The 14,427-nt window shown below is 40.0% G+C and overlaps 1 protein-coding gene across 8 annotated transcripts in view; it reads right to left on the bottom strand.

Moving 5' to 3' along the window:
* The window catches only part of USP48 (ubiquitin specific peptidase 48), a 115,434-nt gene that overhangs the window by 52,768 nt on the left and 48,239 nt on the right, over positions 1–14,427 (bottom strand). For all 8 annotated transcript variants that reach the window (XR_013557688.2, XM_060621773.3, XM_060621767.2 and 5 more), the window contains 7 exons: positions 9,999–10,119; positions 8,881–9,037; positions 4,820–4,947; positions 4,027–4,151; positions 3,417–3,525; positions 799–932; positions 8–90 (listed from right to left, as the gene is read on the bottom strand). Coding sequence is in view for 7 of the 8 variants with exons in the window: in XM_060621767.2 (XP_060477750.2) it covers positions 8–90; positions 799–932; positions 3,417–3,525; positions 4,027–4,151; positions 4,820–4,947; positions 8,881–9,037; positions 9,999–10,119 (857 nt within the window). In the remaining variant the exon portion in view is untranslated. The remainder of the gene's footprint in view (positions 1–7; positions 91–798; positions 933–3,416; positions 3,526–4,026; positions 4,152–4,819; positions 4,948–8,880; positions 9,038–9,998; positions 10,120–14,427) is intronic.

Here is a 14,427-nt window from a genome sequence, read left to right as displayed (position 1 = left end):
ATATTACCTTTATGTTCCACATAAGGCTCCATATCCAAAATTTCTGAGAAGCCAATGTAGGTATTCAGCTTTTTCTTATGTCCAGTTTGCCTAACCAAGAGGAAAGCTAATTATATTTATATTTAAAACAATCATAAAACAATGTATAAGCTCTATCACCTAGTTTAATAAAAAACGCATTGGTAGCTAGGTAGGCTTCATTTAGCAATCTTGCTCAAAAACCTGTACGATTAGAAGTCGACATAATGCTGTCTTGTAATCGGTGTAAAATAATAGATTGAAATTATGAGTTTAAAGTGGTGATTCTAAACTTATTTCCGGAAGTTTTAATTTAATCACAACAGAGCCACCGAAGCTCCTGCACAGAAGTAATGTGCATACGCAAACACTGCCTTTATTGTAATTATAAAATCAAAGATATATTCCCGTGGGGGCTGGAGCACCGTTAACTATAAATTTACTCTACTTCTTATACAGAAATACAGGAACAGCAAGACAATTCACTCCTTACCTAAATGTTTGTTTTCCTTTTCTAATTTTTAATAATTAATAATAGAATAAAAAATAAGGACTCCCTACCTTTCTAGCTTTAACTCATATATGTCCAGCTTACCTAAGAATTTTGTGATCAAACCATGAATTATTTGCAAGTCAAAAGGACGGGCCCCACCTACAACTTTCACCCCCAAATCTAGAGTTTCAAATTGTAAGCATTGTATTACCTTCTCTGTCTATGGTAGAATCTGTCCCCATCAGGCCACAATGAACAACCAACACTGCTACTCTGCACATGCTTACCTGTCAAAGACAAAGCGCATCAGCTGTAAGTTCAGGGTGCAGGGAAGGCTGAGGAGTCTGATCTTCCTTGTTGCGTTCTGTTTACTTTGACAGTTTTCACAAAAGTATCGATTGTCTCCTTCTAATTTTTCTTCCTGCTCAGAAATAAGACATATTAGTTAAAAAAAAAAAAAAAAGTAGAGGGTGGAAAGGTTTTTTTTAAAAACTGATCAAATCTCTGATGGAAAGCATAATTTCATGTTCATTAACAGTCCCCCCCCCCCCCCCCAAGCTGTTGAAGGTCAAGCCACTACAAGTAACAAAAAAGGACACCTACAATAAAAGGTACTACTCGGCAGGAATATTATTTACTTGCATACAACAATTTAAAATTGATGTGGCTCTTTCCAAAATGTATGATTTTTAAAAAAGTTTTTAATGTTCATTTATTTTTGAGAGAGAAAGAAAGAGGGAGGGAGGGAGGGGCAGAGAGAAAGGGAGACACAGAATCTGAAGCAGACTCCAGGCACAGAGCTCGATGCAGGGCTCAAACCCAAAAACTGCGAGATCATGACCTGGGCCAAACCCAAGATGCCTAACCCACTGAGCCTCCCAGGTGCCCCCAAGGAAGTAGGTTCTAAGTTAAAAAAAATCCTATGTACTTTGATACAACAAAATTAATTTAATAAGAGTGGGAAATGGGTGGGAATTACATATGGGCATCAGAATACACACACACACACACACACACACTTAAAATTACTGAACCACACTGATGACATTAAGCGAAAAGAATAATGCAGGAAATTCAGTGTTATAGCTAATGCTGGTTTCTTTTTAAATTGTTCCCGCATGTCCTCGTAACTCCCTGTCCAGTGCCCCTCCTCAGCATCCTTGGCCAGCTGCACCTACCTCCCTGATCCCCTATGTCTGAATGTCCTCATCTCTCTCAACCCCTTGTTAGTTTTATCCAGCCCCCAATGCCCTCCCCTGAACATACCCCAAAGCAAACTCCCAATTCCTCTCCCAAGCCTACTCCTCCCACAGCCCTTGTCACAGCGGTTCTAGCAGCTCCATGCTTCCTGGAGCTCAGGCCAAAACCTCAGTCATCGTGGACTCCTCTCTTCTCCGTATCCAGTCTGCAACTGTGGTAGCTCTACTTTGAAAACACACTGAAAATCCAAACACTACTTCTCACCTCTTCACCTAACCCTCGGTCAAAGCCACGGTCAACTCTTTCTGTCTCCCCGGCCCCACCTTCAGCCAGTTCTCAAGACGGCACCCAGAGCTAAGGATTCAAACACATCAGGACTCTCCTATGACTAGCACCCCCTGGTGGCATCTCACTGCACTCACAGTGACAGTCCAAGCCTCTGGCAAAGGCGTATCCTAGGCGATGCTTAGTTATCTCCGCAACTTCCAACTTTCTCCCCTTGCTCATCCACTTCAGGCACACTGACCTGCTGTTCCTCAAACCACCAGGCGCATTCTACACCTCCTTCTTTCCTACATGGCTCCTTCCTTCACGTTCCATCATTTTATTTAGAACTGCAACCAACCTACCCTCCTTCCTACCACATTCTCCATCCCTCTTCCCTGATTTATTCTTCACCACAATACCTATTATAGTTGACACACTATATATTATACTTATCCTTATTTTAATTGTCCTTCTCTGGTCCCAAAACCACTACATTATAAGGCAAAACTCTGTTGTCTCTTTTGCTCACTATGGTTATCCCCAACTGCTGAAAACAGTGTGTGAAAGCAGTAATCGCTTGATCAATATTTAGCTGAATGAATTCAATAAATGAGTGTTTGAAGCAGGCTAACGGTTGTGCTAAAAAGGAGGAAAGGCACAAAAACGTTTTAAGATGTGAAGCTATATGATCAGCTCATCTACTATGTTAAGCGCTTGTTCCTTGGTAACAAAGGATTCCTCTTAGCAGCTTTTCAACTCTGAGCAAAAGAGACCCACTTCCATTTTCCCACATAAATCAAAACATACAGAAAGGAGAGATACGCAGTGGAGGGATTTAAGAATGACCACAGTGATTTTAAAAAGAAAACTGTATTCCACACATTGTAGTTCTCATTAAATGAAAGGACAAACTAACCTGGTAGTAACAGAGCTTAGATTCCCTTAAAACACTCTACCACTCTGAAACGTACAAGTTTTTACACATAACTTTACACGTAAAATAACCTGAAAATATCCAAAAATTATTTTAATACACAATCTGCTTTGACACCTTAAAATTTACAAAGTTTCAGGGCAACTGAGTGGCTCGGTTGGTTAAGCATCCGACTTCGGCTCAGGTCACGATCTTGCGGTTTGTGCGTTCAAGCCCTGCCTCGTGTTCCATCTGTACGGAGTACCTGCTTACGATTCTCTCTCTCCCTCTCCAATACCCCCCACCCCGCCCCCTGCCCTGTGCCTCTCCCCCGCTCAGGCTCTCATATCTCTGGGGATAGATAAACTTAAAAAAATTGAAACAAAAATTCATAAAGTTTCTTATAGATTATGACATAAACAGACACTTCATATGTGGAAAAGTCTGAAGTAATGAATTTAGCCATTAAATTTTTACAAATTCAGAATAATATTTAACTGTTAATGAGCAGAAACAACTATATACCTTCAAAAATTCCGAGATACAATCTGTTAACTGTTTATGGCCTTGGATATTTAACTCCAGTTCATAAAACTTTGATAAAAGCTTAGACTCTCTGCCACACTGGTTGCAACTATAATAAAACAGAGTGAAAGTTAAGATCAGAGTTGGAAAACAATAAAGTTCCATTGTATTACATTCTAGAACCATGGAGAGAAGCATTTACCACCTTATTTCCTTGGTTCTCTTTCACAGAAATTATTTACACTGTATGTTAAAAATAAAAACAGAAAGTGATTGGTGAAGCATGGATTTTATGCTTAGGAAAAATTTTCAGAGGCATTTTGCATTTACTCTTAAGAGTGGCTCCAATCTTACTCTTTCAACTCACACCACAGCCACAAAGTCCATGGCAAGAGCTTGACCACACGTAGGTCTCAACACCTGAATGAGTCCAACTGAATTTACCAAGTGAGTTGCTTTCATGTTCCCCCTGGAAATGTATTACTAGAAATATTTCAGGTCCCGCGATAACCCACGAAGGCTATAACTTGGAACTGAACTGAAAATCACATCACATACGAGCAACTGTCTTAGAATAAAATGTACCCTGGGAAAGATGAAACACACTTACACAGTTACATAAGCATATTCTCCACAGAATTGCTGCTGGACAATGTTCCGCACATCTGGATTCTTTTGTTTAGACAAAGTATCTTCCAAAAGAGACATAAATAGCTTTGAAAATTCTTGGGCATCCTACAACACAAGTTTGGGTTAATTTAAAAAATAAAAACAAAGAAAAAAGAAAAAGAAACAGAAAATGAAAACGAAAGAAAAATCATTATCTTGATTTTCAATTTCTGATACAAGCAGCAACAAGTGAAATGTTCCAGAAACTACCTCTATTTTTGAAGTTAGCATTTTCAACTAAGGACTAGAGCTATGTTGAATCAATTTGTACCCATGCATGAATTTTCAGAAATGAGATCAAGGAAAATGTGTAATATGCAGGACAGCTAATAAATGCTGGAATTCCAAATAGGAAAAAAAAACAAAAACAAAAACACTTAATTTCTAAAAAGGATTTCAATTCATTTCCCCCTACAAACATTCTAAAGAACACCTGGGTACCTTTTCATATTAAAAAAAATTTTAAGGTTCTTTGTTATTTTCTGGGAGTGGGATTGGGGAACTTGTTAGGAAGCAGTCTTTTTCTTCCCAGCTTCCATCTTACTCAATGGTTGAGAATTTTGGATTAATATATATTTATCATAAAAGAAAATTTATTTTTGCCATTCTTCTAAAAAAACCAACATAAATAAAAAATAAGATATCATATTGTTTCACTTAATAAAAAAAAATTTAAAAAATAAAAAGATATCATATTGTTTCACTTAATAAAAAAACATTTAAAAAACATTTACCTGCTGTTGTCCTGTGTCCAAGCCCAAGGCTTTAACAAATCCCGATGGATCGATGTATCGCCTGTTACTGTTTTGCAACAAGGCAAACAGGTACTGGAGATGCTCACAAATTGTCTGAGGTTCATAATCTATTAAAAACACACGTTTGTCTTTTAAAAACTACTCCTTTCCTGTTTTAAAATATGTACTTCTTCACATGAGAATGTGATTAAACGCCCTTATATCCGAAGTATATTAGTGTTTTATTACAGTTTTACAACTTTAACAGAAACAATTGTTCTGGAAGTAATGAGGTAGCCACAGCTATCCATATACAGCCCCCAAAGGCAAGGACTGTATGTGCATTATGACAACAGCATTCATGACTACAGTTTTCCAAACGGTCAAATCACACTGAAACGTTCATTCCAGTAATAAAAACCATGGACTATATTCACCATTCGCATAAGATGGCCAAACACTTTACTGTAATCTCATTAATGTTTACTTGCCATAGGTGAAGCAAGTGACAAGATTCAAACTTCAATGAATGATGTAGTATTTAAAAATCTTACAATTTTGGAGTTGCTAGGTTTTGTCAAAGATGTTTTTTCATTTTGTTTGAAAGAAAGAGGGGGGTGGGGAGGAGCAGAGAGACACACACACACAGAATCCAAAGCAGGGTCGAGGCTCCAGGCTCTGAGCTGTTGGTACAGGGCCAGACATGGGGCTTGAACCCACGGAACTGTGAGATCACGAACTGAGAATTCGGATGCTGAGTAGAAGTCGGACTGACACTCAAGCACCCCTAGAGTTGCTAGTTTTAATGAATCTGGGGAAGGTATGTAAATAGAAAACAAGAGCCCCGAAAGATGTGAGTATGATCTTGGGTGCCAGTTGCCACCCTCTTTGCCTCCTCTGTGATAACACAGATGAGCCTGGCAAACAACTCTCCTTTACCAGCCTGCACAAGGTCTTGTCAGCAGAAGGTACTGGAGGGTTCAGTTGCCCCCAACCCACCTGTGGCTCGGTTGGTTAAGCATCCGACCAGGCTCCTGCAGCCAAACCAGCACCAAATGGCTTCCAACAGCTTCCCCCAGTGTCTCCTCTGGTGTGTCACAGGGGGCTGCCTCTAGTGAGGGACTTCCTCTTGAACAACCCCTTGGGCACCCTCTCAGGTGACTTAGCAGGGGTTTCTGAGGCCCAGGACCTCCCTGTGGTCAGTTTCAAGCAGGGGTTCATACTGAAGCAGCAGCTCAGCACCTTCTCAGGCACCTAGTGAGCGCGCGCAGGGAGTTGTCCAGAGGTCCAGATTTCGGGCCTGAGCAGTGGGGGGTGACACCCTCCCTAGGTGTTCTCTTTTGCCCTGGGAGTAGTGGCTGCTCTGTGTATCTGCTATTCTTATATTTTTTAAGTCCTCTTTAATTCTTACCAACCAATTCCCCCATTACTCTAATTTCCTGTTACTAATTCCCTATTCTTGGGGTGCATTTCATAACATATAGAATTGTCAAATAACTACACTGCACACCTGAAACTAAAATGTCAACTATTAAAAAATCCCTTCCAAAAAACCCTTCCAGTAAAATATGCTTTGAAAATTAAAAAAATTAAGTCTATCTTGTATAATAATAATAATTCGGGGTGCCTGGCTGGCTCAGTCAGTAGACTGTGCAACTCTTGATCTTGGGGTTCAAGCCCCACATTGGGTGCAGAGATTACATAAAATAAATATCATAAAAATTATATATATAACAATAATTCCTTATTCTTTCCCTATTCAAATTATTGTGTACTTTCTTTTACTTTGGACCCTGAATAATTTATCTCTTTACTACCACTTGTGACTCTCAGGAAGTCAATGTTTCATTTGTAAAACAAAGATAAAAATCTCACTTCCTGGGGTGCCTGGGGTGCAAATGCTTTGAAGGCTGTTAAAAGCGATTCAAGTTAAGTGTGTGTATACTCCAACTCTCCTATTTTATAGGTTAGGTACTCCATCTGTATAACTCCATAAATAACTCATACTCTGCTGGCTTTCTTATCTGTAAAATGAGGGAATGGCTGAGTTGGGAGCAGAACCCAGATCCCATCATTTCCAAAGTAAAGCCTTTGCACTCCACTGCACTGTATCAGCTAGGACAGTACCACAAATGTACAGTCTTATCAGAAAACAAGGTCAGGGAAGACTTTGGTGAAATAAAAATTCCTGTGCTTAGAAATTTAAAAAAAAAATTTTTTTTTGAAGATACACATTGAAGCCACATTAAAGGCCATGACACATCATTTTATAAAACAGAAATTTAGTTTTCATTTGTTATTTAACTGACCTCTCACTGGTAAATTTATATTTCAGCAAACTAATACTATCAAAAAGGATCCATTTAACATTACTCATCCTTTGCATACATTCCTATTTTTTTTTAATTTATTTTGAGAGAGAAGAAAGAGCACACACACACACAACACGGGGCGGGGGGGGGGGTGGGCAGAAAAATAGGGAGATAGGGAGGGAGGGAGGGAGAGAGAGAGAGAGAGAGAGAGAGAGAGAGAGAGAATCCTAAGCAGGGTCTGTGTGCTGTCAGAACAGAGCAGAGGCAGGGCTTGATCTAATGAACCATAAGATCATGACCTGAGCAAAAATCAAGAGTTGGACGCTTAACTGACTAAGCCACCCAGATGTCCCATACATTATTAAACACTCAATATCCTGGGATGCCATCCATGGTGGCTCAGTTGGTTAAGCATCTGACTTCGGCTCAGGTCACGATCTCATGGTTTGTTGGTTTGAGCCCTGCATCAGGCTCTGGGCTGACAGCTCCGAGTCTGGAGCTTGCTTCAGATTTTCTGTCTCCCTCTCTCTCTGCCCCTCCCCCAACTCATGCTATCTCTCTCTCTCTCTCTCCCTCTCTCTCTCAAAAATAAACTTAAAAAAAATAACAAATAAAATAAAATAAAACACCCAGTATACTATTAATCTAGATTTAAATATTCAGAACTATGAAAATAAAGCTTTGGAGAAATAATCCGAAGAGTTTTTAAGCACTATGTTTTGGGGCAGGGGGTTGTTTTAAGTAGGCTCCATGCCCAACATGGGGGTCGAACTCGTGAAGGACCCCAAGATCAAGAGTCTCATGGTCTATGGACTGGGCCAGCCAGGCACCCCTTAAGCACTGTGTTTTGAAGCACAAATTACAATTAACAAAGATCGAGACTCTAAAAGTGTTACTGTTATGTGACGGGGCTGTCAGAAGTGGTGGGGCTTATAAATCCTATTTTTTCTCTCTCAGAGCCAAAGACACGAGCCATGTGCCCAACCAAGAGCATCCAAAACACGGCACAGGATGTAGATGGGAGCAAAAGTCAAAGTTCCCAACTTGGAGCTCCCAGACCCATGTGATTTTCTTCCATCCCCCAGCTTTGAGAAAGAGAAAAATCTGGTTTGTTCCATGAAAAGTTCCCTCTCAAAGAGAATAATCTCTAATAGAAAGTCATATCAATCAAGAATAATAATCGACACGCTATTCATGAAATAAAATAATTCCAGTAGAAACAGTTTGAAACTGAACCTGTGTAAAACACAAAAAAAAATGATTCTAAATTTACAATGTGAGTAGTTGCTAATGGTAATTCATTTTGCCAAGGTTAGTGAATTTAACGATAATCTTAGGGGTATCATCTAAGTCAGCCTATTTGGGAATCAGGACAAAAGACTGTGGTCACAATGAAATATTAAATCTCTCAAACTAAAGAGAGTAATCTTGTCTGCTTTACTGACTGATTTCCATCAATCACTAAAAATCAATGAACTACAATCACAGTGTATTACCTAGAGCAATTATTGATGTAAGCTATATAATAACAATCAAATGTATTTCCTTCACTTGGATATGAACAATTTCAGTGCACCATTAACAAATTTACCGGAAAAGTGAAAACTATTTTGAATCCTGACAATGTTTATGGACATACCACCACGCCCGGCACATACGGAGCACTAAGAAATTAGTTCCCTGCATTTGGAAGGTTTTCTGGCTGGCAATATCTGCGAAGTGAGCCCTCCCCACATGCGCCCCACTAACCTTTCTCCTCTTGGATACTATCTCCCATCACGTAGTCGCTACAGGTACTTGGACATAAGTATAGTGCCTGCCGAAGCTCCAAGTTGAGAAACCACACTTGAAGAAACGTGTTGACATAACAAGTAGCTCCAAGGTTAGTGAGGCCCACAAATGAGTTCTACAAAAATGCAAAATTTATAATCATAGAGTCAATTTCCTTTCACACACACAAAAATTATAAGAGGAACTATTTAATTTCAGATTAAAAATTTGCTAAAACTACCCAGGTCAACATGGTATAACCACCATAAGGCTCTCTTGGCCAGGGCGAGGACATAATTTCATGAAAGACACTTCTGGGGTGGCTACTGGAGTGGAAAAGACTTAGGACAGCTCAACTCCAGTCTTCTGGTCTTCTTTGGCCCCCTTCAATCTAAAATTAAAGTGGTGGGCTCAAGGACAGGTCTGTTCTGAACATGTGTACATAGGCTGTTTGTTCATTTGCTCTATTCCTAAACTGTCAACATTTAGGAGTAAAATGTTTAGGAAATTAAACTTCCAGAAATCCTATAGATCTGGGAGAAGTGGAACAAGGAGAGTTGATTACAACTTCTTCTAAGACTGAGAATTCCTGAACTTAACGAAGATTCATTCTTAACAGAGTATCCATACAGCTGACTATTTTGTGAATGCCGGGCTTTAGGGTTTAGAAAACATTAATGGGTATTTTTAAAAAAGTAAAACTATCTGCTACACGTGTAATATCTAACACAATGAACCCAAGAAAAGCGAGGTAGAATCATTATGTGAGTTTGTTCCCTGGATTCACCACTTTCTTTAAAGAGGCTTAAAAATGAGTTTGAAATGAAATATACAATATTAAAGCAAACACAGAATCAGCATTTAAACTAAAACTATCATTTAAGACTTGCTGGATTACATGGCCACCTGTTTTAAAGTATTACTACCAATAAGAACTGTTGCAATTCAAGCAGTTATAGGGTTTTTAGTTCCATTACATCTTAAAGCTGCATAGGCTCCCATAAAGTCCGTTATAGTTTCTGATCATAGATGCAAAACAAAACAACAAAAACCCAGAGGGATACCACATAGCAGTAACTTAAAAAATGATGGCTTACCTTTTTTCTCCTCTCACAGTTGGGATCATCAATGTTATGGAAACTATTTTCATCTATTTCTCCTAACCAAATATGCTCACCAATCCCAACCAAGCAATTCGGATTTCCTTTGCAGTTTCGTCTAACAGAAAAAAAAGTAATAATAAATATATTATTTTTAATTAAGAAATGTCACAGCTCCATATTACACATGCAGATTAAAACTATAATGCTATACAGTATTTTATCATATCTCTCCTCTATAAAAATTAGGAAAACTTAGAAGGTATAAACCCCACACTCAATTTGTAAGGCTGAAACAGAACTCCTTTACTGCTGAGAAATACAAACTGGTAGTAGGACTTTGAGGGAGAGGAATTTTGCAATCTGACAAAACTATACATATAGCTACCTTTTGACCCAGTAATTCATTTCTAAGGATTCACCCTGAAGATACAGCCCCAACAGTGCAAGAAAACCCAGCACGAACACCACCTCAGGTATTCATTATAGCACTGTTTGTGAAATACTGGGAACCCAAACGGCCAAACGTAGGGGATACTGTACATCTGCACAATGGAGTACTATTCAACTGTAAAATGAAAAACACATAACAAACCTCTGTGAACGGATGTGGAGTAATTTCCAGGATATATTAGCGAGTAAAGAAAGCAATGTGCAAAACAGTACCTATAGAATTCACTTTCTTGTGTAAGAAAGATAGGGAAATAAGAAAATATACATGTATCTATTTGAACAGAAAAATACAAAAAGGATAAACCAGAGACTAATAAAAGTGGTTAGAATATGAGTGGGTTTAGGGTAAACAAAAATGGCGGGGTATGTGACCCTTTTCTGAACATACTGTTCTATAATACACTGCTGAACTGGGGGGCTGTGTGTGGGTTACACACAGAAATCAGTAAGGATGGGGAGAACCCTAAATCTAACATAAACACATTCCAACTAAATAACATCCACAATGAAGGGAAGGGGGAACTAACCCAAGTAACTTGAATAAGGTCATTCATTAGCGAGCTCATTTAGTGGTGTCTTCAGGCTAAAAAGGAACAAATACCAAATCTTAATGACTTCCTTTTCACAGAGAGGTTAACAATTCTAAAACTACTTTCCGTATATTCTCTATTTGAATAAATAAGTAAATATACTGGGGATAAAGGAAACCAAGTTTTGGAAAGTTACAAATAAGAAAAGGGAGGAAGAATAAAATGAACCCCGCAGTACTGGATCAGGAATAATAAGTGTAAACTTGAAGGAAGATTAAGGTTGCCAGATAAACTACAGAACAGTAGTTATTTGAATTTCCGATAAATGACATGTTTAAATTAAAAAACATCTGTTGTCTTATCCGAAATGTAATTGGGCAGGCCAACTACATGGCCTTTTGTCAGCTGAGGGTGTAGAAGCAATAAGGTGAGACTCCTAGCAACCAGGTCTTGATTTCTAAGTCTTCCCCACGGCTCCTTGGAGAAATGACTGATTCCAAGTCTGGACAGAGTACAAGAGGAACGTGGAACATCTTGCTGTGACCCAGAAGTAGGGATGTACTAAAAGAATGATGGAGGAGAGGGGTGCCCTGGTTGAGGTCATAATCTCATGGTTCATGAGATTGAGCCCCACGTCTGAGCTCTGCGCTGACAGCACAGAGCCTGCTTAGGATTCTCTCTCCCTCTTTCTCTGCCCCTCTCCCCTGGTTTACACATGTGTGCATGCAGTCTCTCAAAATAAATAAACTTAAAAAAAAAAAAAAAGTAGAGTCTATCCTTGTCCTCACTGCCAGCCCCCCCCCCCCCCCCCACCACCACCCCGGGCAATCTTGTACTCTTCAACCAGGTCCAAAGTTGGGTCCTTGCTGCAGCCTGATAATTAGATGAAACACGGTTGAACTTTGAAAAAACTTTCAAAACAGATGTGAGAAGTTGAAAGCAACTTGCATTATTTGGCCCTAGAGTGTTGGTATTGTTTTTTTTGTTTGTACACATCTTCTTAAATTAATTGCTGGCTAGGTATTACTGACAAAGCGTTCAATCAGCTAGAACACCATCACCACAGAGCTGAAGCAGTGATGAAGCACCACCCCCAGGCAGAACCTATGGCTTATGGGCCCCTAGGGCCACACCTGCAGGTAAGAACTCAAAAAGCCAATGGCAGCGCTTTGCAGTAATAAAAGCAGTTATGCTAACAGATTATAAAGATTTCCAAATAGGGGCTACCATTTCTCCATGAACCCAGTCTTGTGGGGGCTTTTCTGGGTTTGTTTGTTGTCTTGTTTGGAGAAGTGGAGAATCTATTTAAAAAGCATAAATGGTAAAACCATTTCTAACTACAAGCGATTACTCCCAAGCCACCCTAAGCAGCACAACAGAATACCAATATCAGAGGCTAGAATGCCTACAGATGAAACCTCTCCATTCAGTCTCCAGTGCCCTGGAAGTTCATTTTATCCACGGGAAGAGTAGGCCACGGGTGTCACGTAGCATTTATCATCACATGTGTACCAATTTTCTTATAGCAGAAAAATATTTTTGCATACCTGTTTCTATCAAAGTGTAAAAAGAGATCAAGAAGGCTGAGTGTCTCAAGATAGGAGACAGGCACACATGTTTTCCAGGAAAGACTGGTTTACTACTGTGTAAACACCCTAGCCAGTTTGACCCATTTATATTACTTACTTGGCCCTAGAAAGCAGGATTTGCTAAAGCTGGCTTAGAAATCAAGTAACCTTTTCAAGGTCACAAGTAGCCCTGATTTAATCAGGGTGATGCCACTCACCTTCTCTGAATATAAACTTCTACAAACCTTATAACTAACTTCAGAAATCCTTCCTTCTGTCTCCAGGGTGATCAGAGAACCAAACCACAAAAACCCAGCATGAGAAAACAGTCAACCTGGTTCTTTCCTACTCTCCCATCTCATTTACTTCTACATCAGCTGGCTTAAGAATAGGTTTGTGGGGGCACCTGGCTGGCTCAGTTGGTACAGCATGAGACTCCTGACCTCAGGGTCATGAGTTCGTGCCCCAGGTTGGGTCTAGAGATTAAAGACATTACTTTTGTTCGTATGGCTGATATCTATTACTGTATAACTGCATGTGCCAAGTTTCTTCATCTACCGCTGCCCTATAAGGCCTTTTTTTCTGAGAACAAACTGTTCCTTGGGTCTTGTAGTTCTAATGAAAGGACCTCAATGATCACCATTTTGACCTTGAACTTTCTAACTGATTAAATTCTTCTTTCCAGCTTATCTCTGAACTCAGACAAAAGGTCCCCTGACGTGAGCCATTCCCCCACCCACCCCAAGCAATAAGAACGGCCCAGAGCCAGCAAGACCCCACCCAGGACAATGACCTTCACTGCTTCCCTGCATGTACCCACCAGCCTTTGCCTCACATTTTCCTTACATAAACCTGGAAGTATTTTTGGCACTTGGGAGACAGTCTTGGGAGATGCCAGTCCAGGGTGTCAACAGAAATAAATTCCTTTCTTGTTTTACTACCACTCGCGTCTCTGCCTTTGGAGTTTGTCAGTGAGCAGGCAAACCTGGTCCGTGTGGGACCCCGGGAGCCAGAGGCTCAGGCACCCCGGCTACACTACCAAGAGCTGCTGAGATGCAGCTCCAATCCATCACTGAAACACAAAAATCCCACAAGATGTTTCAAATGGCAAAGTGAGGAACAGGGGGAGAAACATTCGTCCCTCTGAGGTGGCAAGAGACTTCTGGATGGCATGGGACCTGGAAAGCTTGGCGGCCTAGGGAGGAACCAACATGCTGATTTGTCTGAGAAGCAGAAACAGGTGGTTCATGAAAAGGCTCCCTGCCTTATCTGTGATTTGTCCAAATTTCCCTGAATTAACAGACAGAAGCCCTCCCTAGTCATTTTCCTTCTGGCTAGCTAGTTTCAAGGCTCTTTCACCTGTGTCTAGGAGTGCTAACAAATATGAACTAACTAAATAAAGCTATTCCTGTTATTACCATTCTAAAAGCCACTTCAGTCTCTGACAGACCTAATTCTTAAACACGGGTTGCCTCTCTGTCTCTAAACTTTCTTATAAAGCTAGTTAACAAACACAGGAGAAAATACTCAAATCCAGGGAAATGCAAACTTAAAACAGCCACGAAAGATGTCTTCTCTTACCCAATCAGCAAAAAGTTCCCAACGATGAAGCAGTATCAAGCACAAGCCGCTGTGCAACGGGAGCTCAAACACAACTCTTTTGGGAAAACTTGAGAAAATGTCTCAAATATAAAATGACACCAACATTTTGTTTCAAGGATTCTACCCCTGTGCACAGGTCCACAGAATATGCAACAACACTGCGACAACGAAACATAACGATGAATCCCAATAGGTACTTTCTCCAGAACTGTGCGACAGAAAGACACCAAGTGGCTGAAGTGGTAGACGGGGGATAGGTTCCAAAACGTTTGG

Source organism: Panthera onca, chromosome C1 (assembly GCF_046562875.1).
Source record: "Panthera onca isolate mPanOnc1 chromosome C1, mPanOnc1 haplotype 2, whole genome shotgun sequence".
NCBI classification, from domain to species: Eukaryota; Metazoa; Chordata; class Mammalia; order Carnivora; family Felidae; genus Panthera; species Panthera onca.
The sequence above is the reverse complement of the archived record's forward strand: the minus strand, read 5'-3'. Positions and strand labels throughout refer to the sequence as shown.